This window comes from Mirounga leonina, unplaced genomic scaffold (genome assembly GCF_011800145.1).
Source record: "Mirounga leonina isolate KUSES-001 unplaced genomic scaffold, KU_Mleo_1.0 Mir_54, whole genome shotgun sequence".
NCBI lineage: Eukaryota > Metazoa > Chordata > Mammalia > Carnivora > Phocidae > Mirounga > Mirounga leonina.
The window spans coordinates 4,419,008-4,443,823 of NW_023270812.1; the positions used below are offsets into that span (position 1 = coordinate 4,419,008).

General features: G+C 53.0%; 1 protein-coding gene across 1 annotated transcript in view; it reads left to right on the forward strand.

Annotated features, from left to right (window-relative positions):
- The window catches only part of LOC118001837 (cation-independent mannose-6-phosphate receptor), a 97,784-nt gene that overhangs the window by 65,937 nt on the left and 7,031 nt on the right, over positions 1–24,816 (forward strand). Inside the window, exons 24-44 of the mRNA XM_034991994.1 lie at positions 863–1,006; positions 1,086–1,261; positions 1,524–1,611; positions 2,066–2,281; positions 3,174–3,304; positions 3,555–3,652; positions 5,695–5,831; positions 6,825–7,015; positions 8,568–8,694; positions 9,616–9,735; positions 10,038–10,294; positions 10,611–10,829; positions 12,607–12,756; positions 15,259–15,420; positions 16,550–16,757; positions 17,107–17,253; positions 18,193–18,427; positions 19,194–19,330; positions 21,773–21,887; positions 23,033–23,179; positions 23,721–23,908. Coding sequence (XP_034847885.1) covers positions 863–1,006; positions 1,086–1,261; positions 1,524–1,611; positions 2,066–2,281; positions 3,174–3,304; positions 3,555–3,652; positions 5,695–5,831; positions 6,825–7,015; positions 8,568–8,694; positions 9,616–9,735; positions 10,038–10,294; positions 10,611–10,829; positions 12,607–12,756; positions 15,259–15,420; positions 16,550–16,757; positions 17,107–17,253; positions 18,193–18,427; positions 19,194–19,330; positions 21,773–21,887; positions 23,033–23,179; positions 23,721–23,908 — 3,393 coding nt within the window. The remainder of the gene's footprint in view (positions 1–862; positions 1,007–1,085; positions 1,262–1,523; positions 1,612–2,065; positions 2,282–3,173; positions 3,305–3,554; positions 3,653–5,694; positions 5,832–6,824; positions 7,016–8,567; positions 8,695–9,615; positions 9,736–10,037; positions 10,295–10,610; positions 10,830–12,606; positions 12,757–15,258; positions 15,421–16,549; positions 16,758–17,106; positions 17,254–18,192; positions 18,428–19,193; positions 19,331–21,772; positions 21,888–23,032; positions 23,180–23,720; positions 23,909–24,816) is intronic.

Sequence of the window (24,816 nt, forward strand, 5' to 3'; positions counted from 1 at the left end):
TATATACGTGCGAGTGTATATACGTGCGCGTATCCGTGTGAGTGTATATAGGCGCGCGTGTGCGTGAGTGTATATACGTGTGCGCGTGTGCATGTATATACGTGTGCATGTGTCCGTGTGAGTGTATATACGCGCGCGCGTGCGTGTCCGTGTGAGTGTATATACGCGCGCGCATGTGTGGGTGTATATACGCGCGCGTGTCCGTGAGTGTATATACGCACGCGTGTGCGTGAGTGTATATACGTGCACGTGTGTGTGTCCGTGTGAGTGTATATATGAGCGTGCGTGCGTGAGTGTATATACGCGCGTGTGTGTATGCGCATGTGTGAGCGTGTGCATGTGAGTGTATGTATGCGCGCGTGTGAGCGTGTGGTGTGCTTTGTTTTATAGGCAGCATATTTGTGTTATGTGCTTCTTTGATCCTTACACTTGAGAGGTTTCTCTTGAAGAGAATGTGGTTATATAATTCAGGGTTTTAATCTACATTTTGGAATCAGAAGCTGCCTAAGAACAGAAGAAAACTCAGGGGAAAGAAATATCAGATCTTATTTGAGGACCTAAAAGAAAGGATGTAAAGCTCTGTAAGGCGCACCCGGACACTGAACAGTGTCCCAGGATGCCTCGTGCTCTGCAGATGGCTCTGCCCCTCCACATCAGTGGTGCTTGTTGTGAAGGGCAGCTTCGAGGGCAGAGCGAGTGTACGTGTCTGTAGGAAAAGCCTCTGAGCTTCCTGTGGATCTCCTGATTCCTTCATAACCAATGTCAAGTTCGTGCATCATGGGTCTTCGGTCAGGGTGAAAAAGGTGGTGCTCTAATGCTAACCAGAAAGCAGGGCTAGCTGGAGTGTTTCCGTGTATTTCAGACGTCGCTGGAAATGAGTATGACCTGAGTGGCTTAAGCAGAGTCAGGAAGCCCTGGACTGCTGTGGACACCTCGGCTGATGGAAGAAAGAGAACTTTCTATCTGAGTGTTTGCAATCCCCTCCCTTATATTCCCAGATGCCACGGTGAGTTGAGAGCATTTGACTTGAGTTCCATCTGCCTTTCTCCTGTCCCCTGCCCCAGACGAGCTCCCATCTCTTGCAGGCAGCGCAGTGGGGTCCTGCCTGGTGTCAGAAGACAACAGCTGGAACCTGGGCGTGGTGCAGATCAGCCCCCAGGCTGCCGAGAACGGCTCCCTGAGTATTGTCTATGTCAATGGTGACAAGTGCGGAAACCAGCGCTTCTCCACCAGGATCACGCTCGAGTGCGCTCAGACCTCGGTGCGTGAGTTGATGAACTGCTTTCATTTCCCACTTCCCTTCAGCCTCTCAGTCTTCTCTCCGAGTTCAGTCCTGCCTGCGTTTTCATGGGTTTTCAGCCTTTGGTAGCATTTGACTAGATTTTCTTCCAGGTCTCACATGTTAGTAAGTGCTCTGTGTTTTTCCTCGTGGAGATCGAAAGTTGGATATTAATTGTGGCTATCTTTTTGACTGACTTTTTAATAAAAAAGGCAAAAACATAAATATTTGGTTTCTATTCTAGGGATCCCCAACATTTCAGCTTCTGGATGATTGTGAGTATGTGTTTGTCTGGAGAACGGTGGAAGCCTGTCCTGTCATCAGAGTGGAAGGTAAGACCTGGGGCCCAGCCCACTAATAGTTGTAAACGGATGAAGTAGCAGAGGCTCCTAACAGCGTCCTAAATGCAAAACCCCGTCGTAATGGCGGGGGGGTAATTTCTTATCCTTGGGTTTTGACTCCAGTGCGCAGCTAATTTTGTCGGTGACACCCTCCTTACCTGCCTGGAGCGATGCTGGGCTAGCGCCTTCTCACATTTAAGAATCTTAACTTGGGGTTTTGATTGGTCCAGTGGATCTTTACCCTGTGACCTCGGCTTTTCTAGAAGGCTATCTGATAGGCGGTTTGTACTTTGTGTAGAAGCACATTGAGATAACGTGGAAATAGCGTTTAATGCTTATTTTAAGACTGTACTCATCTGATTAAAAATTGGAAGACTGTTTTTTGCCCGACGGTGTGAGTGTCGGTAGGCTCGCAGTTGCCCTTCGTGTCTGTGTGTCCTTGAAGGAGACAACTGTGAGGTGAAGGACCCGAGGCACGGCAACCTGTACGACCTGAAGCCGCTGGCTGTCAATGACACTGTCGTGAGTGCCGGCGAATACACCTACTACTTCCGGGTCTGTGGCAAGCTGTCCTCAGAGGTCTGCTCCACTAACGACAGGTCCAAGGTGATCTCATCGTGTCAGGAGAAGCGGGGACCCGAGGGATTTCAAAAAGTGGCAGGTACCGTGGGTTTTTCTTCTGCTCTTGTGCAAGAATGGAACTATGTATTAAGATGTTATACTGAAGGATGACTTCTTTCTGGAGTAGGAAAAAAGCTTTGTTCTGGTGAAATATTAACGATGCTTCTGATTTCACTTGATTTTCTTAAGTAGATGCATGCTGACAGATGTTGTTAGAGCTTATTCTGTTCGTTCTTCAGCAATTCCAGTTAGTGATTCTTTACTGCAACCAGGGACATGCTGAAGTAGCCAGTAATGGGTGTTCTGAGGTGGTACTTTCTAGAGTTGAGTCAGAGGGGAGGCATCTAGGACAGGGTTTGGCTATAAACTTACAGGGCAGGCTTGTTGGTCATCATGCTGTCTCAGCAGCTGGGCAAGTGATACTACATTTAAGAACTCTTAAAGCGAGAGAGCACACGAGCACAAGTGGGGAGGGGCAGAGGCAGAGAGAGAGGAGCTCACGCAGACTCCTCCTTGAGCTCGGGGCTCGATCCCACAACCCCGAGATCACGACCTGAGCCGAAACCAAGAGTCTGGACACTTACCTGACTGAGCCTCCCAGGCACCCCTAAGTTTAAGAACTTTTAAAAAGAAAGTAGCTGACGTGACAAGTGCATGGGCAACGCCTCGGGGCCATCCTCTTAGGCGAGGAGGCTGGGGAGCGGCTGCTCCTCATTGTTCCCACCATGAGTCTGTAACGTCGTAACCTTGGGTGAGAGGAGGCCTGGTTTTATTCCGCCCGCAGTGCAGTGTGGCAGGGAGCAGGTTCCAGCGCCTGGGGGCCAGGCAAAGCCCCTCTTCTAGCCCTTTATCTGGGGTACGTGATGTGACGTGCCTGTTAGGGTTAGCATGGCGGCACCAATCCTTGTTTTAATTAGGTTCTTTCTGAACAGGTCTCCTCACCCAGAAGCTGACGTATGAGAATGGCTTATTGAAGATGAACTACACTGGGGGGGACGCTTGCCATAAGGTGTACCAGCGCTCCACAACCATCTTCTTCTACTGCGAGCGGAGCACCCAGAGGGTGAGTGTGCTTCCAGCCCGCCCGGATGTCTGCCTGGCCGGGAGCCGCTGCTCCGCATTCCTGCTGCTTGATCTGCTCTGGCTAGCTTCGTTTAGATGTACCAGTTACAGAAGATACGTCAAAACCGTGATCGATTTGTCTGGATTTTAACGACCATAACCGTCCTTTACTATATTCGTTCCTAAGATCTAAAGGGTAAGAAACGAACTGAAGTTTCCCCTCTGACGTATCTCTCTCTCACCTTCTCCAGCCGGTATTTCTCAGGGAGACTTCGGATTGCTCCTACTTGTTCGAGTGGCGAACGCAGCATGCCTGCGCGCCTTTTGACCTGACCGAGTGCTCATTCAAGTAAGTGGATGCCGTCTGTTGACCTTCTGTGCAGTTGGGGGAGCTTGGCACAGCTTAGCTTTAATGATTCGTGGTCGGGGGACAGGAGGTTAGCTGAGGTGGTTTCTCTCCACCTTCGTCCCTTCATATCCAGATGAGCAGTTGGACTAGGTTAACTTCCAAATCCTTCACAGCTTTGGGTTTCGGTGACTATTTTGTGTTAAGATGCATACAGGGAGGTGATTGGAGTTGGAACGGAAAACCTTGCATGATTCACAGGTGTAAGTGGAGTGGAGTGACCAGGACGTCACCTGGCCTCCGCCCACCCTCGCACACCGCTTGTGTCTGGGGACACCACAGTGAAGAAGGGCGTGGAGAGGATGAGGGGCTGGGGTGTGGGAGACGGTGTGGGGGAGGCGGCCCCCAGACTGCAGGTTTTTAGGGGCTGTCGATGGTTCTTTTGATCTCTGTTGCCTGTGGCTCCTGGAATTGGGTGGCTGGCAGCTCTTGAGGTAAGGGAGAGGTCTTTCCTGTGTGGGAATGCCAACAGAGTTGCCCTTGGAACTGTTACAAAATAGGCATCTTGTGTCCCATCCGTGGAGGTTGGTCTGTGGTTCTGAATGTTTAAGGGACATGCTCTCTCTTCCGCTGTATGATGATCGACCCTGAAAAGGATCGCAGGGTTACAGCATTCAGTCCTGGGGGACAGTAGAGTAGTCACTTCCATGTTTTCCGTACTTCCTGTTCTGTTTGATTGCGTTCTCTCCTTTTATTTAGGTAAAGTAATAATTCTGTAAGTGTTAGTAACGTACGGAAAAGCATACATTCAGGAATCTACGTGTTTAGTGACGGTGAATCATAATTTGTTTTGTAACATTTCTTTTTCCAGCTAACGCTTCATGAACGTTTCCACGTGAAACAAATTCATTTCTTATTTCTAGTGGGTGTGAACGATCCTTCCGAGTAGATAGCCCTGATTGACTTGACTGTTTTCTTACTGCCATTTGAGACTGTCTTCCACTTCCTGAGATTTGTGTACAAAGAGTCTTATATTTTTGTACATAAAGCTTTTCCTACCAAATATTTTTATTTACCGTTTTTAAAAGAATTAATGAAGTAAAAAATGGAATAATCAGTTAAAATGGAAGTTGACACATGCATATTGTAATAACTTCATGGGAGTACAAAAACGTGTACAGTGAGGTCATCTTGTTGGTAAGTTTTTCTCTGACCACGACGTCTAAAATCTCAACCTCCCTCCACCACCCAGCCCCAGATTTTTTTCCTCTTCAGCTTTAATCGCTCTCTGACATACTGTCTACTTAAAAAAACTTATATCCTGTTTATGGTGTTTTCCTTCTCCTGGTAATTTCTGCAAATTTCATAAAATGGGTGATTTGTATCTTTTTGGTTCAGTATAATACCCTCAGCTTAGCACGTATTTTTTGAACGAATGAATGCTTTCCGTTCTCCTCTTCCCTGCTGAGACCTTATGGGGTGGCATCTGTGATTGCGCCTCTGTCTTCACCTGGACCTAGTGCTTCCTGGGGACAGACGTGGGTCTTGCTCACCATTGACCCTGCACCTGCTATGGGGTTGGCCCTCAGTAACAGTTGTGTGTGGGATTTGTGTAGTAAGTAAACTTCAGCCTGAGCAGACATGTCGACAGCAGTTCATTTTTATTTCAGTGGCCGTCTCAGGGTTGGACAGCAGGTGGTTGCTCCCGAGAGTGCTCTGTGCTGTGAGCGCGCCACGGAGCCCACTGTTCCCTCCTGTCCTCTCACGGGCCTGAGCACGGGGAGCGCTTCCTTTGCAGGCCTGGTCTTTGCTTTTTTTTGGATTAATACATGATTTTGCTGAACCAAGTCTTAAAGTTTCCTGAGCTCAGGTTCTGATTCTGACTGGAGGTGGTGGGCCAGGTCCAGTCTGAAGTTCTGTCCCTGGGTGGGACCTGAGGCTCAGGATGTCAGGCACAGACCGCACCTTAAATATTGAGCCTTTCCAGTGCTCGGTGTCCATCCGGAGTCCAAGTGAGCCTAACCGCAGTGTTCTCCTCCTTCCAGAGACGAGGCTGGCAACACCTTCGACCTCTCGTCCCTGGCAAGGTATAGCGACAACTGGGAAGCCGTCACAAGGACAGGAGCCACCGAGCACTATCTCATCAATGTTTGCAAGTCTCTGTCTCCCCAGGCTGGTTCCGGTGAGAGAGGACTCTTGGGTGGATGGCTTGTAGTCAGTTTGGGAGAAGATCGAGTAGGAACAGGATTCTGTGAAGGTGTTTTGGCCATGAAGCGGCAGGAGGAATTATTTAAGGGTCTCATGACTGATCCCTGGGATGGTCTAGCAGAAGTCTTTGTTGAAGGTTGAAGGCTGGCTGGGAACACAGTAACCTTATTTGAACAGGAGTTGGAGGTGGGTGGAGGGAATCATGGTGGTAGGTGATTTCTTAGCAGGGTGGGAGACACAGAGAGCAAAGCAGAGATTGAACGCATGCCCTCTGTGTTTACTGAGAGTAATGTGGGTGGGTGCTCCTTTACATTTGAGGCCGTGGGCCCCCTTCCCCTCACTTTCTGTGCCGGGCAGATCAGTGACAGCATGGTTCCTAATCCATGAGGTGGGACTAATTCTTTACACAGGGCAGATAGCACAGACATTTTGGGGACTGGGAAATTGGCAGAGTTCTCAGTAACTCTTTTTTTTAAAGATTTTATTTATTTATTTGAGAGAGAATGAGATAGAGAGTATGAGAGGGGGGAGGGTCAGAGGGAGACGCAGACCCCCGCCGAGCAGGGAGCCCGATGCGGGACTCGATCCCGGGGCTCCAGGATCATGACCTGAGTCGAAGGCAGTCGCTTAACCAACTGAGCCACCCAGGCGCCCCTCTCGGTAACTCTTAAAGATGGTACTTGAATGTGGGCCATTTAAAATGTCCTGTTGGCTTATCTAGGTATTTTAGTCTCAACGCATTCGGGGTTCAGAAATAATTCGGTCTATGAAACCTTGCATTCTCCCCGCACCGCATGCCTCTGCTAACTGAGAAGTTCTGTGGCATCATTGTCATCTCATGCGAAAGAAACAGCAGATATTTTGGAGTGACTATTAGAATGAAGCGTACAGCATGTCTGACATTGCTTACCAGATAAATTCTGGGCTGGAAAAGCGGCCAAGGCAACAACCATGTCTCCTCTCACAGAGCCGTGCCCTCCGGAAGCAGCCGCGTGTCTCTTGGGCAGCTCTAAGCCTGTGAACCTCGGCAGGGTGAGGGAGGGGCCGCAGTGGAGAGGTGGCGCCACTGTCCTGAAGTACGTCGATGGTGACTTGTGTCCAGACCAAATTCGGAAAAAGTCAACCACCATCCGCTTCACCTGTAGCGAGAGCCAAGTCGTAAGTGACAGCGCTTCCTCAGCCCCCGGCGGGTAGCTCTGGGGGCCAGGGAGACGGTCTTACTTGCCCTGGGATCCGAGTGGAGGATGCGATGCTCGGGACTCCGTGGCGTGACTGCGGGTGCTGGCAGTCCTGCCTCAGCCCTCTGGCTCGTGGGCACCTACCTCTCTTCTCTGGCTCCTGGCGGGTCTGACCTGCAGTTCTAGTCTCAGAACTGGTTGGTTCTCCTTAAAGTTTGGTCCCCTGCAGGTGCCCCCCAAGGCTGTAGAGCAAACCGGTATTTGACAACCTGCCCTTTGCCTTCACGGATGCAGCTTGGGAGAAGCAGAAGGTTAGACAGACCAGGTTCAGGGCTGCTCTTTATTTCCTAGCTTGGTTACTTAACTGTGCTAAGCTGTGTACCCGTGAATAACACGAGCTGTTCCCGTCTTGCCAAATCGCTGTGAGGTGCAGAGAGAGGAAGTAGGAGGTGCCGGGCATCACTGCCCGTTGGTGCACGGTCCATGGGGGCTGGTCTCATGTCTGTGCTCCATGCCTCTCTCTGAGGGGTTGGTGGGTGTAGCTAAGCAGGCGTGGGACTGACTGAATGGTCTCTCTGGACTGTCCCCACAGGAACATCTCCACGTGTGACATGAAGGTGAAGCCCCCTGTGCTATTAAAAATTAGGGTTGTAACTAATTTTAGGAATAAAGTCAAGCTGGACCAGCCCACTCAGTGTTCTAGGCTGGAGCGCCCACTGTCTCCAGCTGCGTTTGGCCAGCAGTGGTAGGAGGAGCTCTGGGAGCCTGAGGTCTGCCCTCTTGGCAGGAGTAGCAGCTGGGCCTTCCTCCTCGGGAAGCTGTACAGAGGCTTAGCCTAGACAGGAGCTGCTGGGGCCCGGACACCTGGGCCCCGATAGACCCTCTCAGCTCCGTAACTGGCAGAGGCTCATGGTAGAGGAAGAAAGAGCTGATGGACATGTGGGAGGAAACACGAGGGTGATGTGTGAGGGGCTCTGCACGTGGGTTGCCCAGGAGGCTGGCAAAGCTGCCAGGGGTTTATCTGCAAAGGAGTGTACTGCTGAACCAGTCTTAGCAGCTCCGTGGTGGACAGGAAGCGTGGGGACGGAGCGCGTGTAGCTCGTGCAAGTGGAGGATCGTGGAGTAAATGACGAGTTTTCTGGGTGGGGCTTTTTGTTTTGTCTATAATAACAGATCTGAATTCCTTTGCTTTTAGAGTGTTACCAGCTATTTCCTCTTTCCTGACTCACCAGAGCCTTTGAGCCACTTCCTCACCCTGTCCCCTGCCTGTCTTTCCCTAGCTGTAGCTGTAGAAAGATCTCCATGATGCCCCAAGTGGATTTCTGGCTCTGAGTCTGCCTCGCCTTGCATATGTTAAGGCCCTGGTGCAATCCCAGGAAGATCTTGACCTTTTGCTTTTCTAAGTGTGCCCTCAGTCCATAAACACACTGACAAAAATTCCACGTGGTATTGCAGAGAGGCTCCCACTTGATGGAGGCTGACGTTTCGTAGAAATTGTGCCCTGTTGACAACACTCTGTCCTTTGCTCGTAGAATTCCAGGCCCATGTTCATCAGTGCGGTGGAAGACTGTGAGTACACCTTCTCCTGGCCCACACCAGCTGCCTGTCCTGTGAGGAGCAATGTGCACGACAACTGCCAAGTCACCAACCCTGCCACAGGTGAGGGACGCTGCCAAGCACCAACCCCCCCCCACAGTGAGGGACACTGCCAGTCACCACCACCCCCCATGGTGAGGACGCTGCCAGTCATCAACCCCCCCCCCCAGGGAGGGACACTGCCAGTCACCAGCCCCCCCTCCCCCATGGTGAAGACACTGCCAGTCACCAGCCCCTGCCCATAGTGAGGACGCTGCCAGTCACCAACCCCCCCCCCCCCCCAGGGGGGGACCCCCCCCGCCCCCCCCCCCCCCCCCATAGTGAGGACACTGCCAGTCACCAGCCCCCCCACAGTGAGGGACCTAACTTGAAGCTGGGGAGCAAGACTCCCTTGGCAGTAGCATTCTGTCCACGTGTGTGCATGTTGGCGTCCTCTCTTGCTCTACCCAGTTTTGTTTGCTAGGACTTCTCCTTCGGTGGGGAAGAGATTGATCCATCTCCCTGCGAGTCTTGCTGCCCATAACGCCTGCTTCCGAGTGTGCCCGTCACACCAGCTGTAGGCTTGCAGAGTTGCGTAGAGTCCGTGTCCGTGGTCCAGTGGTCCTGTGGGGGCAGCGGGGAGGCCTCGACTGCCGTCCGTGCTGGAGACCCAGCAGGCTGCGGCTGGCCTCCCTTGGCCATGGGAGGGATGCCATCAGGCCCTCCTGAATCCCACCAGGGCCCTCGTGGCCCTGTTGTGGCCCAGCCCCGGGAGGAGGAGGACGCTATGAGCCACTGTCTTCTGAGGAAAGATGAGCCATCATATAAACTTGCAGTCTCTAGCCTCATGATGTAGTCTAGCTGGCCAGGAGCATTTTTAGGGCCAGGTCAGTGAACATGGCAAGTGGCGGACCCACGGCAGGAAGTCAGAAGTCCCAACGGCCAGCGTGGTCCGTGGGTGAGCATGCTGGCGTCACTGTGTGTCTGCCCCTTCCCCCCTTGCAGGACACCTGTTTGATCTGAGCTCTTTAAGCGGCGGAGCTGGACACACGGCCGCATACAGCGAGAAGGGGCTTGTGTACATCAGTGTCTGTGACGACAATGAAAACTGCTCCCCCGGCGTGGGTAAGTGCATGACCACCGCCACGCCTGGGTCTCCCGTCCCCAGGGCTGTCCCCAGCCTCCGCATTCCTGTGGCAAAAGAGAGGAGTAGAACTGAAGATCCATCACCTCTGCTGTAACATTCTGCTCATGGCGGGGGAACCCGTGGCTACGTGATGAAATGGTAGATGCAGGACACTTGCCGAGACCTCACTGGACGCTCAGAATGACAAGTGTTAGCTCTGGATTTGCAGAAAGCAGTCCTCAGAAAGCTGGTCACCTGAGTCCATAATTGTGCTTTTCCTCTCCCTTCACGTTTGGTACAGGGGCCTGCTTCGGGCAGACCAGGATCAGTGTGGGCAAGGCAAACAAGAGGCTGACCTATGTGGATCAGGTCCTACAGCTGGTGTATGAGGATGGATCCCCCTGTCCGTCCAAATCCGGCCTGACCTACAAGAGTGTGATCAGCTTTGTGTGCAGGCCTGAGGCCGGGCCCACCAACAGGCCCATGCTCATCTCTCTCGACAAGCAGACATGCACGCTCTTCTTTTCCTGGCACACGCCTCTGGCCTGCGAGCAGGTGGTGAGTCTGGGGTCCGTGTGGCCTCTGAGAAATGCCTGCCTGACGCCCGGGTGGGCCCTGGTTCCCGCACCAGCTTTCCTGCAGGTCACTGTCGGCCGCCACCCCCCCCCCCCCCCCCCCCCGCCAGAGGGTACCCAGAATGGCTTAGCCACCCGCGATGGTCCCAACAATGAGTAGGTCTAAGTGCCCAAGCATTTGGGGGATGTTGTTCCATCTTTCGTGCTTTTTTTGTGCTGCTTTTAAATTCCTGGGGTGACTTAGTGGTGATGAGGAGAATGTTACTGTGGACTCCAGCGAGGTCCTCCTTGTCTAACAGACGGAGTGCTCTGTGAGGAACGGAAGCTCCATTATTGACCTGTCCCCCCTCATCCACCGCACGGGGGGCTATGAGGCGTATGACGAGAGTGAGGATGACACTTCGGACACCGGCCCTGACTTCTACATCAACATCTGCCAGCCACTGAACCCGATGCATGGGGTGCCTTGTCCCGCCGGAGCGGCTGTGTGCAAGGTTCCTGTCGACGGTCCCCCCATAGTAAGTATGGGAAACACAAGGCAGAAACAAGTTTTGCAAGATTTTTAACAACTGTCATGTTGTGTTTCTTGCTTTCAGTGGAGGGTTACTCAAGCAGATAGGAAGGTGAAAGGATCTGGGACTGTGTGTGTCCTGGGTCCAGTTGGGGAAGATTAACGTTAAGGATTTGTGCATTGAGCCATCCGCTAATGATGGCGACCAGGAGGTCTCTGAGTTGTGGAAGAAAACATGAACACGTGTGAATAGGGTGTCCTGTTAGGATTCTTAAGGTTGACTCTGATCAGGAAACTTATATGTAAAGTGGCAAGAAAGAACTGATAAGAACTTGATTTCTTTTTTTGAAATGCATGTCTGGGGTAAAGAAAGTGCTTGGGAGATACAATCACTTTCTTTGGTAAATGAGTCCTTCGGGGCAAGAGCAGATCTGCTAATTGCTGGATACTCTGCCTTAAAAGTTTGGGACTCCTAGCTCTTTTTAGTACAGCTTTGGCTCTTTGAAAATTGTCTTCATGAGTTTTCTTTATGTTTTATCAAATCTTTGCTGTGCTTTATTATTTGAGATGCATCTCAAAAGGGTCTATTTCTATATTTCTATCTGTAGGCTTTACGCAGTCCTGTCATAAGATATGGAGATGTCCTTTTTTTTTTTTTTTTAAGATTTTATTAGAGAGCGAGCATGCTTGTAGTACGCATGAGTCGGGGGGAGGGGCGGAGAGGGAGAAGCAGACTCCCTGCTGTGCAGGGAGCCTGACTTGAGGCCCGATCCCAGGACCCTGGGATCATGACCTGAACTGAAGGCAGATGCTTAATTGACTGAGCCACCCAGGTATGCCTGGAGATGTCCTTTTAAAAATGGGTATTATCTGCAGCATTGGTATAGAGAAATGGGAGCGGGTGGGGAAATTGGCCATGATATGAGTCTCACAAAGTCCTACCTGCATGAGGGGCTAAGGGCCTGGGTGAACCACATCTTAGTAGGAAGCTCTTCAGTGCCGTCCTCTCTGACCGTGCAGGTTGGGACCCTGGATGTGAGTACCTTTCTGATAGGTCAGATCTGCTGTATTTTCCTGCCTGGCTGTCCTTTTTCAGATTTTAAAAACGGTAGCTAGTTTCCTGCTTGGAGTAGGTGTTGAGTCATCATAGCCTGAACATGCCGGCACCATGGTGATGAACGAAAGCCCCGTGGCTCACTCATGCACACATACACCACTTCTGACCATTCGTCTTTCCTTCATTTTTGGGTTTATTTGCTCAGAAATATTTACTGAGCAGCCAGTGTGCGTCAGATGCTATGCTGAGCAATAAAACGTCATGGGAAATAAGCCTGTGCCCTCCCAAGGATGTACCGAAGGGCACTGCCAAGGAAACCGAGCAATCCTGGGGCAGTGCTGGGTGTGAGGAGGCGGCCGGCGTGGGGGCAGATCTGTGGGCTCCTGCCGCCACTCACCATCAGGCGATAGGGGACCATGCAGCATTCTTGATACTCCTGGACAGAGACCTATTGCCTGGAATCTTTGAAAATTCACCATGATTGGAAATAGAATCCTATTGTTAGAAATCGTAGGATCGAAACTGATGACTGCTGACAAACTGAACTTTCTGAGTAGCAGCTTTTTTTGTCAAGACTTGTCAAGTGAGTTGCTCTTAACCTAGTTTCTTTAGATGCTACTCATTTTCAAAACAGATGAGGTATTGTTGTTGCAGTTCTGTATCAGCCTGTGTTCGCCAACCCAACGAGCAATTTCCTGAAATGCTGTTTGCTTTTTTCTTTGTTTAGGATATTGGCCGAGTCACAGGACCTCCAATACTCAACCCCATAGCTAATGAAGTTTACTTGAATTTTGAAAGTAGTACTCCTTGCTTAGCGGACAAGCATTTCAACTACACCTCACTGATCGCATTTCACTGTAGGAGAGGTGTGAGCATGGTAAGTGTGCACCTGTTCACAGTCTGGGGGCTGAAGCCTGGTTTAGTGAGCCAGAGCTGCAGGCTCAGAAAGCATGCTTCAGGCGTAAGGATGCCCGTATTGAAAATGGATACAATCATATGGTGTGTCAGTGGTGCATTGAATAATTTAAAACCATTAATTTTTTTTAAAGATTTTATTTCTTTATTTGAGAGCACAAGAGAGAGCGAGCATGCACATAAGCGGGGGAGGGCTCGGGGGGGAGGGGGAAGCAGGCCCCCCACTGAGCAGGGAGCCTGATGCGGGGCCTGATCCCAGGATCTTGGGATCATGACCTAAGCCGAAGGTAGATGCTTAACTGATTGAGTCACCCAGGTGCCCCTAAAACCATTAATTTAACAATGAGTAAGCCCACACTGAATTAATGGAGCGGACTTTGCACAGCGAGGCTTGCTGTAATTTAAAAACGTGAAACACTTAAGCATAGGAGTAGTTTTCAATGTGTACCAATGTATAGAAGTGTCAGCTTTTTCCTTTTTTAAAACTATAGCATTAGTGATTTTATTCTTATTGGTAACTCAGACTTTTGGCAGCTATCATTGTTCAGGATATAACCCAAAATTTAGAAGTTAGCGAACAAAAGAAGGCCTCTCTGGAATCAAAATAGCTCTAACAGAGTTGCATATGTTCCTTCTAAGGAGGTTATCGACTTCTGTTTTAAGTGCATTTAAAAATAACATGGCTTCCATCACGAGTGTCATTCTGTTCCACAGAGTTTCTGCATACGTTCTCTCTGTGAATAGGAGATGAATGGGTAGGTTGTGGCCCCCATTTCACAGGGACTCAGAGGTGCTGGGTGCCGTACCTGACTCATGCAGCCCTGCAGTGGCCGCCGGGACTCCCCCTTCTCAGCTGGCGAGCTCTTTGCTCCAAGCAGCCCAGCTTCACAGCGCGGAGTCTATGCTTCTGAAATCTGTAACACTCTGAAAACTCAGTCCTCTGACATGAGTGATGGAGGCTACTCATGGTATTTGTCCCACTTGATAAGAATATTCATACATTTGGCTACAGAAACATGAGTGTGCTTGACTGTAGGACTGTGTGTGTGTGTGTGTGTGTGTGTGTGTGTGCGCGCGCGCGTGCGTGAGAGAGAGAGAGAGAGAGAGAGGTGATAGAAATATGTGCCTCTTAAAATCCTGAAGATGATGAACTGTAAGGCTCATCTGGCCCTAGGAGCTCAGGTAACGGGTTTCGGTTCTAGAATGTGTCTTGTGGATTCCCTAGGCTGACTTTCTGGTTTGTTGGCCTGTAGCAGGTCTGTCAGGGAAAGGGAGCTCTAGCTGCCCGGCAGTGGTGGGAAGTGACGTGGCAGCAGCCTGGGGAGAGGAGGGACAGGGGAAGACACAGACCATCGCTGCCTGGGCCCTCCCCATCTAGTGGCTCCCCCCACCTCAGGGCCCTTGGACACGTCCCTGTTCACAGATGGTCCGTTGGCCCTCAGGATGATCCTGAGTTACCAGGGGGGCAGAGCTGTGATCAGCGAACTCCTTTTATCTCTGGGTATGTGTCTGTATGTTTGTGCAGTTTGTCCACCCGGCGGCCATCGGCACACACAGCCTAAGGCAGCGTGGCTTAATCTGTAGAAAGGCTGCCACGTTCAGTAGTTCTCTCTTCAGAGGGGTTCTTTTGAAGACCCACCTCCCGAGGAGCTCCGGTTATCTCAGCCTCCCACATGGAGAGCGTGTAACGGCCTAGCTGGGAAACTGCTAACCCCACATGGTGGGCCGTCCACGGGCGGGCACGGAGTCTCAGGGCAGCAGTGTCATGTTCAGAGTGACAGTGTTCACTGGCTTTCAGAGACCGGGCACCTCACACGAAGTTGTGCGCTCAAGGTTGGAAAGATTTTAAAGAGGCTTTCTGCCCCTGTGGTTTTTACCTTTAGTGGGAATACTTTTCCACTGAAGCTTATAGAAAAACCGATTCTCAGCAGCAGCTAAAAATGAAATTCCTGACCAGCTGCCCGCCTGTGCTGTTGCTGAGCAAGGGGGCATAAGCATGCCGGTGCGGGCTCCGTGGCCCGCGTGCAGTCTGGCCGAGTGGTGTGTGGGCCTCGTCCGGGGTGGCCTCAGTTTGTAGCAGCGGGGGGGAGACGCTCCCGGCGAGCGTCCCAGAGGGCTCGGCTCCCTCCTCTGCCTTGGCAGGGCCTCACTTTCATACCCTGCTCGGTCATGACGTTTAAAGAACTGGTAGTGTGGACATGGGGACTTTGTCTAAACGCAGGGCCACGTCCTGGAGGTTGCGAGAGGCTCCAGGTGTGTGGGCAGGGCCATCCTGGTTCCTTGCAGGGTGGTGCCCCTGCCCCTCCCTCCTGGAGGGGGGCCACTGCGGGTCACCCAGAGCACCTGGCAGCCTCCCCGCCACGGCCACAGCCCCGGAAGCGGGGGTCTCTCTCTGGTGCCAGCTGGGGGAGGAGAGCCGTGTGAGGATGCTGTACTTGACCCATGTGGGTTTTCTTTTGAACAGGGAGCTCCCATGCTGCTGAGGACCAGTGACTGCGACTTTGTGTTTGGGTGGGAGACCCCACTGGTCTGTCCAGACGAAGTGAAGGTGGACGGCTGCTCCCTGACGGACGAGCAGCTGCATTACAGCTTTAACCTGTCCAGCCTTTCCAAAAGCACTTTCAAGGTAATGCCGCTCAGCTGGAGCCCGCTGATCTTGGGGGCACAGCGGCCTGGGTTCTTTGTGATACCTTCTTGTGTTGTAGGTGATGGGGCACATGTGACCACTGAGGCACAGTGCACGGAGGGGTAATGGGCTTAGTCTCCGCCCTGGACACACAGGATCAACTTGTCGGGGATTCTAGACTGTGTAGCGAGCAAGGCCCAGCTAACGCCTGAGTTGTGCGCCACGGCTCAGAGTTTAGCTCCATAGGGCTTTGTGAGGATTAAATGATACAACGGAGGTCAGGAGGCTGCTTGGGGACGTGCATGTGACCACCGTGTATCCCATAAGGGCAGGGCCAGGTCTGGTACACCCAGAAGAGGCTGTGAGTCATTCCCTTGTGTCTCCTGCCAACCTGACTTCAAGATGCAGATGCAGCTCTTTTGCTGACCACAGAGGTAATGGATAGAGGCAGCTGCTAGGATGTTCCTCTGACTTGAGATACATCTGTGTGTGTGTTGGGGGGGAGCTTATCTGGTCTTTGTGTCATGGGCTATTTGTGATATCGATGAGGCCGTGGGCATCTTGAGTCACTGGGGTTTGGGGACCCTCCACCTGGGGGCCTGTGATCTAGATGTTACTGAGTTAGGCACCTTGGACCATGCCACCAGATCCCAGCACCTCCCAGGGGATGGTGGCTGGGGAGTAGTGAGCCCCGAGGCCCGTGCCCTGGCTCCTGTGATAGAGACCTTGCACAGGTGGGACTGGTGCGCTGCAGGTGTGAGCCTGCAGAGGGTGGGGCCGGCAAGGAAGGCGACGTACGTGCTCAGCGATGCTGTGTCTACTTCCCGCTCATCAGCTCTGTCCTCAGCACTCCTGCGTCACAGGTGGGGAACCCGGGCTTCAGGAAGGTGGAGGAGCAGCCCGAGGTCTGACAGCCGGCTCCCCGCCAGGGGCCTGGGGGTGGACGGAAGGAAGTGCCCAGACGGTGGGTCAGGCATCGCCCTCTGGAGGAAGGTCAGGAGTGGAGAGGAGGAAGGGAGCACTGAGGCAGCCGTGCACAGCCCGCAGGCAGTCCCTGCTTTCCGGCACGAGCGACGGCTCTCCCCACCTGGAGACCCACTGACGCCCACGCGTGTTCTTGTCTGTCCAGGTGACTCGAGACTCACGCACCTACAGTGTAGGGGTATGCACCGCGGCGGCAGGCCTGGATGAAGGAGGCTGTAAGGACGGCGGTGTCTGCCTGCTTTCCAGGAACAAGGGGGCATCTTTCGGGCGGCTGGCATCGATGAGACTGGATTACAGGCACCAGGATGAAGCTGTCATTTTAAGTTATGCCAACGGAGATAATTGTCCTCCAGGTAAATCTTTGTAGCAGGGTGTGTTTTATGTTGTGGGGAGTGTGGTGGTAGACCCGGCCACAGGAGGAGACTGAGGCATGGAGCTCGGATGCTGTGAATGCGGACACCTGGCTCGGACCCCGTGGCGTTCCACCCACACAGCCCTGAGTGTGAGTGCTCTGGCCTCGGGCTCATGCTGGTCTGTGAGCCTCTTGCCATGTTGGGACCCAGAGGCCAGCGGTCCTGATGTTGGCTCAGGGTGGTGGCTTTCATAAGGGATCCCTGTGAGCGTTCCCAGGTGATCGTGTGCAGCAGCGAAAGCACAGCTGAGGTGCCAGTAATCAGGGTCACGCGATGTTCTTCTTTCCAGAAACTGAGGAAGGTGACCCCTGTGTGTTCCCCTTCATATTCAATGGGAAGAGCTACGAGGAGTGTGTTCTGGAGAGCAGGGCGAGGCTCTGGTGCTCCACCACGGCCAACTACGACAGAGACCGCGAGTGGGGCTTCTGCAGACGCTGTACGTAGCGGAGCACGCGTCCGGGCTCGGGCTGCCGCGTGGCCGGCGTCCTCCCCAGGCTGGCTTCGTGCTCAGACCTCTGTGGCTGTCCGAGTTAACCCTGTCGCGTGTCGTTTTTCCACGTCACGCTTGTTTTGCATAAAGAGAGGACATCTCAAATGGCTCCGTGGGATGTGTTACGTGACTGGGTACATGGACTGAAGTGGGGCAGGGCTGACAGGCTGGTGCCAGGTGGTCAGCGGGGCCCATTCTCTAACTCGGGCGGTGGGTGTCCTCGTGCCGGCGCCGCTGACGGCCGCTCGCGCCTGTGCGGAGTCCTGCCGGTCACGGGCCTGCGTCGGCAGGAAGCGCGGTGGGCTCACCTGCCGGCTCTCAGCCGTGCGGCGGGCACGGCGCGGGGCTGGGGCTTCAGGCTGAGCCGGGCCGCTCACGGGCGGCACAAACGGGCGTGAGTGCTCGAGGGACGTGATGAGGAGATACACGAAAACGACTTAATTCTTGTAAATGCTCAGGGAGCGAGAGGGTATAAAGAAATTCTAAATGTTAAATTTGCAGGGGCCTATTATAGTTTTGTTTTGAGGCTTATTATGACAGGGCCTTTCTCCTGGTCTGGTGGACAGCACTCACGTGTTTAGATAATTACAGGTACCTGTTGCTGTTTTCATTTCTTGTCCTCATTCACATGTGACCAAATGTTGAATACCGTCCACGGGGGATTGAGCTAGTGCCGTGGGGTCATTAAGCACAGGAGGAGGCAGACACAGGGCCCTGGGGGGCCTTGGTCTGTTTCGGGCCGGGGGACACGTGAAGGAGACGGCGCAGCTCTGGCGGGGGCGCGGGGGCGGTGGCGGAGCGCAGCGGAGCGGGCTGGGGGGGGAGACGTGAGGGGCCGGCGGGGGGCCAGGCTGCCGTCTGAGTTTTCTGCATGCTGCTCCCCAGCAAACAGCCACCGGATGTCTGCAATTATCTTCAAGTGCGACGAGGAGGCCGATATTGGGAGGCCACAGGTCTTCAGTGAAGTTCGTGGCTGTGAGGTGACATTTGAGTGGAAAACAAAAGTTGTCTGCCCTCCAAAGAAGATGGAGTGCAAATTCATCCAGAAGCACAAAACCTACGACTTACGGCTGTTGTCTTCACTCACCGGGTCTTGGTTCTTTGTCCATGAAGGAGACTCGTGAGTACCTATCACCACGTGCCAGCTGTGTCCTTCTCGGGCCTGATGGTGGTGGGCTCTTGGCGGTCCGCTTCCATGTCCCTGCAGAGCTGGGGCTGCCACGTAAAGCCGGTGCTTGCGGTGGCTCGAGAGCCCCTCACGGTGCCAGACCTGGTGCCCGGGGCTGGGTTTGAAGGCAGAGGTGGACAGAAAGGGAGCCTTTGGAACCAGGAGCCGGCGATCCGCATGCGATAGAATGAGTCTCGATGAGTGTTGTGCTTGTGAGGGGCTTCTGTCTGCTGCTGGGTGTGTGTGCGCGGGGGGGTGCATTGATTTTCTCAGCTCTTTGGCACCCACCCCGTGGGCTGTGTGGGTCTGAGATTTGTGGCCTGTGGCGGCCGCTCCATGTCTCTCTGCCAGGGGCCCTCAGACCAGGAAGGCCTCAGCATGGGGTGGGGGTGTGCACTTGGAGGCCTTCGGTCCTAAGGTCAGCAGCTCGCTGGGATTGGAGTCGCTGCAGATCCCAACCCAGCAGCCCTCCTAAACCACACCGTCTCAGGGTTCACCCCCACCTGCCTGGGTGCCATGCCCCCTTTTTCAGGAAGCAGCCACTCCCGGGGCCTTTACTGGAAAATCTGTTTTGGTGCTGTGTTCTGAGGTGCCGTGGGGCACTTGGGGACCAGCACGGTTCCTGTTTCTGAAAGGGAGGGGCAGAGAGCTGCACCCCAGTGCGCAGGGCAGACTGGCCTTGCACCCTGCTCCTCCACTTCTCTGTGTTGTTTCACAGGTACTATATAAATCTCTGCCAGAAAATATATAAAGGGCCTCTCGACTGCTCTGACAGAGCCAGCATTTGCAAAAAGAGTGCATCTGGTGTCGTCCAGGTCTTGGGGCTTGTTCACACACAGAGGCTGGACGTCTTAGGTAAGGCCCTGGCTCCTTGTTGTGCATGCTTACGGTGTTGCATCGCAGTTGGGAAGGTGAGGGCATCCTCATGGCCAGGAGGGTCAGCACTGGCTTGAGCTGAAACCGCCAGATACCATTCCTTATGACTGTTTCTCAAGCATTTTGGTAATTCCTGGAACATTAGAGTAAGTACCACTTTGTATTCCCAGAGATGGCAGGTCCTAGCAGGTGTGTGTAGGGGGGTCACCTCTCCTGGGAACGTACTTCTACCCTGAGAGGGTCACAGTGGTTAAGATTCCTCTGAATCCTTGCTCCAGCTCTGGATTGAGTGCCGGAGTCTGCATATTATATGCACCAGCATTTACTCAGGAAAGCTGAACAGTTATGCAAGAACTTGGTAAAGATAATTCAGGGGTATGTTTTTGTAATGTCTTAACAATTAAGAAAATACTGAAGCTCTTTTTAATAGTGTTAGAAAATTCATGTCGCAATTGGTTGTTGAGTGAAAGATTCTATCTTTCATTATTTATTTGAGAGAGAGCGAGAGTACGGGAGAGCACGAGCTTGGCAGGGATGGGGAGAGGGAGAAGGAGAAAGAGAATCTTTAGCAGGCTCCATGCCCAGTGCAGAGCCCGACGCGGGGCTCCATCTCACGACTCTGAGATCACGACCTGAACCGAAATCTAGAGTCAGACACTTAACCTACTGAGTCACCAAGGCGCCCCTGTCTTTCATTATTTAAAAGGTAGGTCTTTCTTAGATAGGAATAACTGGGATATGTTCGGAGGAACCAGTAAAGAAAAACACCTTTACCTTGTTGGAGTAGAGTGGGGTCCCCGAGTTGTCCTGATTAAACCACGGGTGACTTGAGTCTGCTTGAGCTCTTGGAAGGGAGACAGGGAATTCCGAGGGACCACTGTCACTGTGGATGAGAGGCGCACCAGATGGTAGGGTCGCCTGGAGCGGCCTCCCAGCCCGCCATCCACCGCTGTTCCCACACGGCTCACGACGAGGGGTGAGGGTGGCTCTCTGCTCTGCAGTCTCGTGGTTGTGTACAGATACTGGATCAGCCCTTCCCCCGGCTGCCCACAGCCAGCTGAAAGAGGTTTGCAGGGTGAAGGCCTCACGGAAGGTTCGGCTAGCAGGGTCCCCAACACACCCGGGGCCTTACTCCTCGGCCCCAACAGGACGGCTGTCCAAGGACAGACACTGTGACCCACATGCTCAGGAAGGGCTGCAGCCATGTGAGGTGGAGAGATGGACTGTCTGTTCCAGGAAGTCACGTTTATCTACAGCTGTGCTTTCGGCCTGTGCAATCCTCACAGCTCTGTGGGGGTGGGCTTGGGGTTAGAGTCCATGTCCCAGGTTGGGCAACGAGCTGGGGAAGGTCGAGTGTATTGCTCGGGAGTGGAGGGTGTCTACAGTAAGACCTGCGTTGGTTTGTTTCCCATGCCCTGGCAGTTTAAGAATTTCTCTTTAAAGCAGTAGAATTCTGTCTTCCAAAATTTTGCACAGGAGCCTGATATGTAATTCATCTGGTACAGCTTTGAATTTGGGCAGGGCTGAGGGCCTGGGCCTTTGGCAGAGCAGTCCCCTACGCCTTGGCCTGTGTCCCGGGAAGAACAGGTGGGAAGCTGGTACCAAGGCCTGTGTCCCCCCGCCCCCCCGGGTCTCGGGGGTGTGAGAGTCGGGGGCTGCAGGGTGGGCGCTGCTCCCGAGGCCCCCGCCCTGTGCCGCTGAGCCAGCGTGGGCTTGGGCTCCCCCAGGACGGCTCCGGGCGGCCACACACAGTAGCTGGAAGTGGCAGCAGCGTTGAGCTGGCCGCCACACTGGCTCCCAAGGGGCCACTGTGAGCAAGTGCTCACCTCTTAGACCCTGCAGGTCAGGGTCTTAGCTGTCTCTTCTCTGTGATATTTTTGGAAGTGGAAAAGTTGGATGCAGAGCCGGGAGACCTGAGAAACCTGAGTTGTTCTGCTTTTGGTTTTTCTCTTTGTAGTTTGGAGGTCTAGCTCCTGCCCTGTTACTCCTGGGATGTTCCGAGTGGGGAGGGTGGGGGGGATGTGTTGGGAAAGCACCTAAAATGACCCTGGAATCCTAAAAACTGGAGCAGCTGTGACAGCTGCCGTTAGGCGAGGTTCTCTGTGTGCCCATCGTGCCGGGCTCGTGGCAGACGCTCTGGGCGGTATTCCTCCCGCGCAGGTGAGGGGACGGGCTCAGATGCTCAGCAGCCCCGAGTCAGGCAGCTGGTGAGCAGGAGGGGCTGGGATTGGAACCCAGGTCTTCCCCAGCCGTGCAAGGTGTGGTACGGACCCGGAGGCGGTCACCAAGCTTGGCATGCTGAGAACCCAAGACTGAAGACTTAGGAGTCTTGAGAGAGCCGAACATTTGTTCTGTCTTGGCTTTTAACATTCTGACGCCGAAGCTTTTTATAACCACAAATCCATCCTTCGTGTGTTTCAGATGACAAAGTCATCGTAACTTATTCAAAAGGTTATCAGTGTGGGGAGAATAAGACGGCATCTGCCGTCATAGAGTTGACCTGTGCGAAGACCGTGGGCAGACCTTCATTCATGAGGTGAGAGGGTTGGGGCCTGCACAGGGAGCTGTGGAGAGTAGGGACTGGGGGCTCACCAGCATCTCTCCCCCCGGTTTTCATTTCAGGTGTGCGGACGGGTGTGCAGGGAGAGGGTGTTTGTGCAGCCACTGAGACTTGGGGCCTGGTGAGGGGGCCGGGCCTGTTAATTGTTCTAGAGTGTGCGGGGCTGGTCCGCACAGGGAGGGATTTCCTGGAAAAGGGGCCGGATACACGGTCACTTGGCTAAAGCGACAATGTCAAGTGATGTTTCACCGGCCTCTGCCTTCGACATCATTGTAGAACCAAAGGGGCAGCGGTTGGTGCCACCAAGGCCAGCTGTTCAAGCAGCCTGAGACCCCCCCAAGCAGGTGGGGCTGGCACCTGGGGTGCTCTTGGGTCACCCTAGAATTTTCTAGGCAACTCTGCATCTAGTGCTAGGAGGAGTTTGGCCAACAGAGGGAGCATACGAGTGCTGTTTCCCAACCAGTGATTCTTCCAGAAGCTGGGCTGGAATTTCTGGGGAGACCTGGGAATTGTCTGAGGATTTAAATCAATGTAGGAGTCAGAAAAGCTTATAAAATAAAGTTCAAAAATTTGGGAGCAAAGTTTTCCAGCTTTTAGATGTTGCACTGTTTTTCTTTTCTTTTCTTTTTTTTGAAGATTTTATTTATTTGAGAGGGGGGGGGGCGGGGGCTGGGAGAAGCAGACTCCCCACTGAGCAGAGTCTGACACAGGGCTCCATCCCAGGACACCGGGATCATGACCTGAGCCGAAGGCAGATGCTCAACTGACTGAGCCACCCAGGCGCCCCTAGATGTCACACAGTTTCTTAATTAAAAACAAAACAAAGCAAAACTGTGTTGAACAGTTTGCCTGCTTTTTCACATTGCTGATGTGCTAGACCATCACCTTCCCTATTACACTGTTGAGAAAAGTCAGTAATAGCCATTCCAGCCAGAGCTGCCAGTGGCCACTGTGGGGCTGGCGAGGGCTCGGCGGTGGGGGGGCTTCTGTGGGGACCCGGCTCGGCCCGCATGGAGCCCTGAAAGCCAAGCTTCCAGGCGCAAGAGGCTCCGTGCGGCCGCGGCCCCGCGCCGCCCCGAGCCCGGCTGGCCGTGACCGCGGTCCTTGCTCGCTCCCTCCAGGTTCGACATCGACAGCTGCACGTACTACTTCAGCTGGGACTCCCGGGCTGCTTGTGCTGTGAAGCCGCAGGAGGTGCAGATGGTGAACGGCACCATCACCAACCCTATAAACGGCAAGAGCTTCAGCCTCGGAGATATTTATTTTAAGTAAGTGGAACATTTTCCTTTCGAGCACTGAAATGTATTCAAAATGAAGCCAGCAATTTAGACCTTTCCCTAATGGGGCGGGGGGGCTGCAAGATGATAAATAGGCAGTGTGTTTTAGTTACTGTTTCTAGGTGGTTGTCATATTTTGCTTAAACTGAGGGAAAGCATTACTCAACCATGAAGTTTTAACACCAAAGATGGTGAATTCTCTTGAGTGTAAAAATAAAGTCTCCCCTCCTCCTCCCCTTCCTGATAATCTCGGGGGTCGGCTACCGGACCTCAAGGACCGGCCAGAGCTGCTGGCCGCACCCAGGGCAGGCTGGGGTGGGCCCAGAGCGGGACACCACTCAGAGTGCAGGCTGGGGACGCAGGAAGACGATGGGGTGGAAGTTGGTGCCCTCGGGCGTCCTCACGGGCTCCCAGGCCGGCAGAGCCGGAGAAGGGCCGTGGCCTGCAGCCCTGCAGTTCCCGGGTGTTTGAGTCCCTCGTAAATGGGTTTCTGGAAGGACTAGAGTCACTGCCATCTTTTCTGTCTCTTCAGGCTGTTCAGTGCCTCTGGGGACATGAGAACAAATGGGGACAAGTATCTGTATGAAATCCAGCTTTCCTCCATCACAAGCTCCAGAAATCCAGCATGCTCGGGGGCCAACATATGCCAGGTTAAACCAAACGACCAACACTTCAGTAGGAAAGTTGGAACTTCTGACAAAACCAAATACTACGTTCAAGGTAATTGCTTTCCATCAGTGTTCCGTGTTCAGCTTCTTCAAAGGAGGGACGTTAGAATTTTCATGAAGAAACCCTTCCGTTGAAATCCCCGATTTGAAAGCAGAAGCCCGGTCTGTCTGTGTCTTGATACACAGTTGTCAAAATGATTGAACAGTGTGTGTGAGACGAGCATTTCACTCTAGGAGAAAGTCACCTCAGTTCCAGATGAACACCTGAAAACCAAAACTTGGTTTCAACCCGAGGTTGTGCAGTGGGGGTGAAGCAGAAGATAAAGTGTGCGTGTCCAAGAATTGCCTTCGATTTTGTTTTGTCATGTTGGTTCTTTACTTGGCAACTTCAGATATTTTTATAGTAGAGTAAGACATTTTACATTTGTCAAAAGGTTGAAAAGAAAGGCTAGACACCCTTTAAAAAGTTAAATGTGTTTAAAAACCCAGCCGGCTCTGTTGTAAAAAGGGCTCCTAGAGATTCCCCGAGAGGAGAAGCAGCTGCTCCCCGAGTGGTAGGAGCCCAGACGTCCGTGCGTTCACGCGCAGACGCTGAGTGCCAGGTCAGCCTGATTTGCTGTCAGGATTCCACATTATGGAGTAAACTCCTGTGGTTCTCTGTTCTTTTCCAGTAATTCTGAGTTGGATTCACTCGGGTCACATCTGCACGTGCTTTTATTCGTCGTTCTTTAAACTCCTTTCAGACCTTTTCACTTTGAGTATTCACCAATGCTAGAAAGTCGGTTTAGTATTAAGACCACTTTTTGCATTTCGTGAAAAAATCAGTTTAAATCTCTTCCCAAGTCTCCACTCATTCCAGAGGGCAAGAGTAGGAAGCTACGGAGCCCCGTCTGGCTGCGATTCGGCTCCCCCATCAGCTCGGGGATGTGCGCCCACATGCCAGCCTGGCGGGTGGTCCAT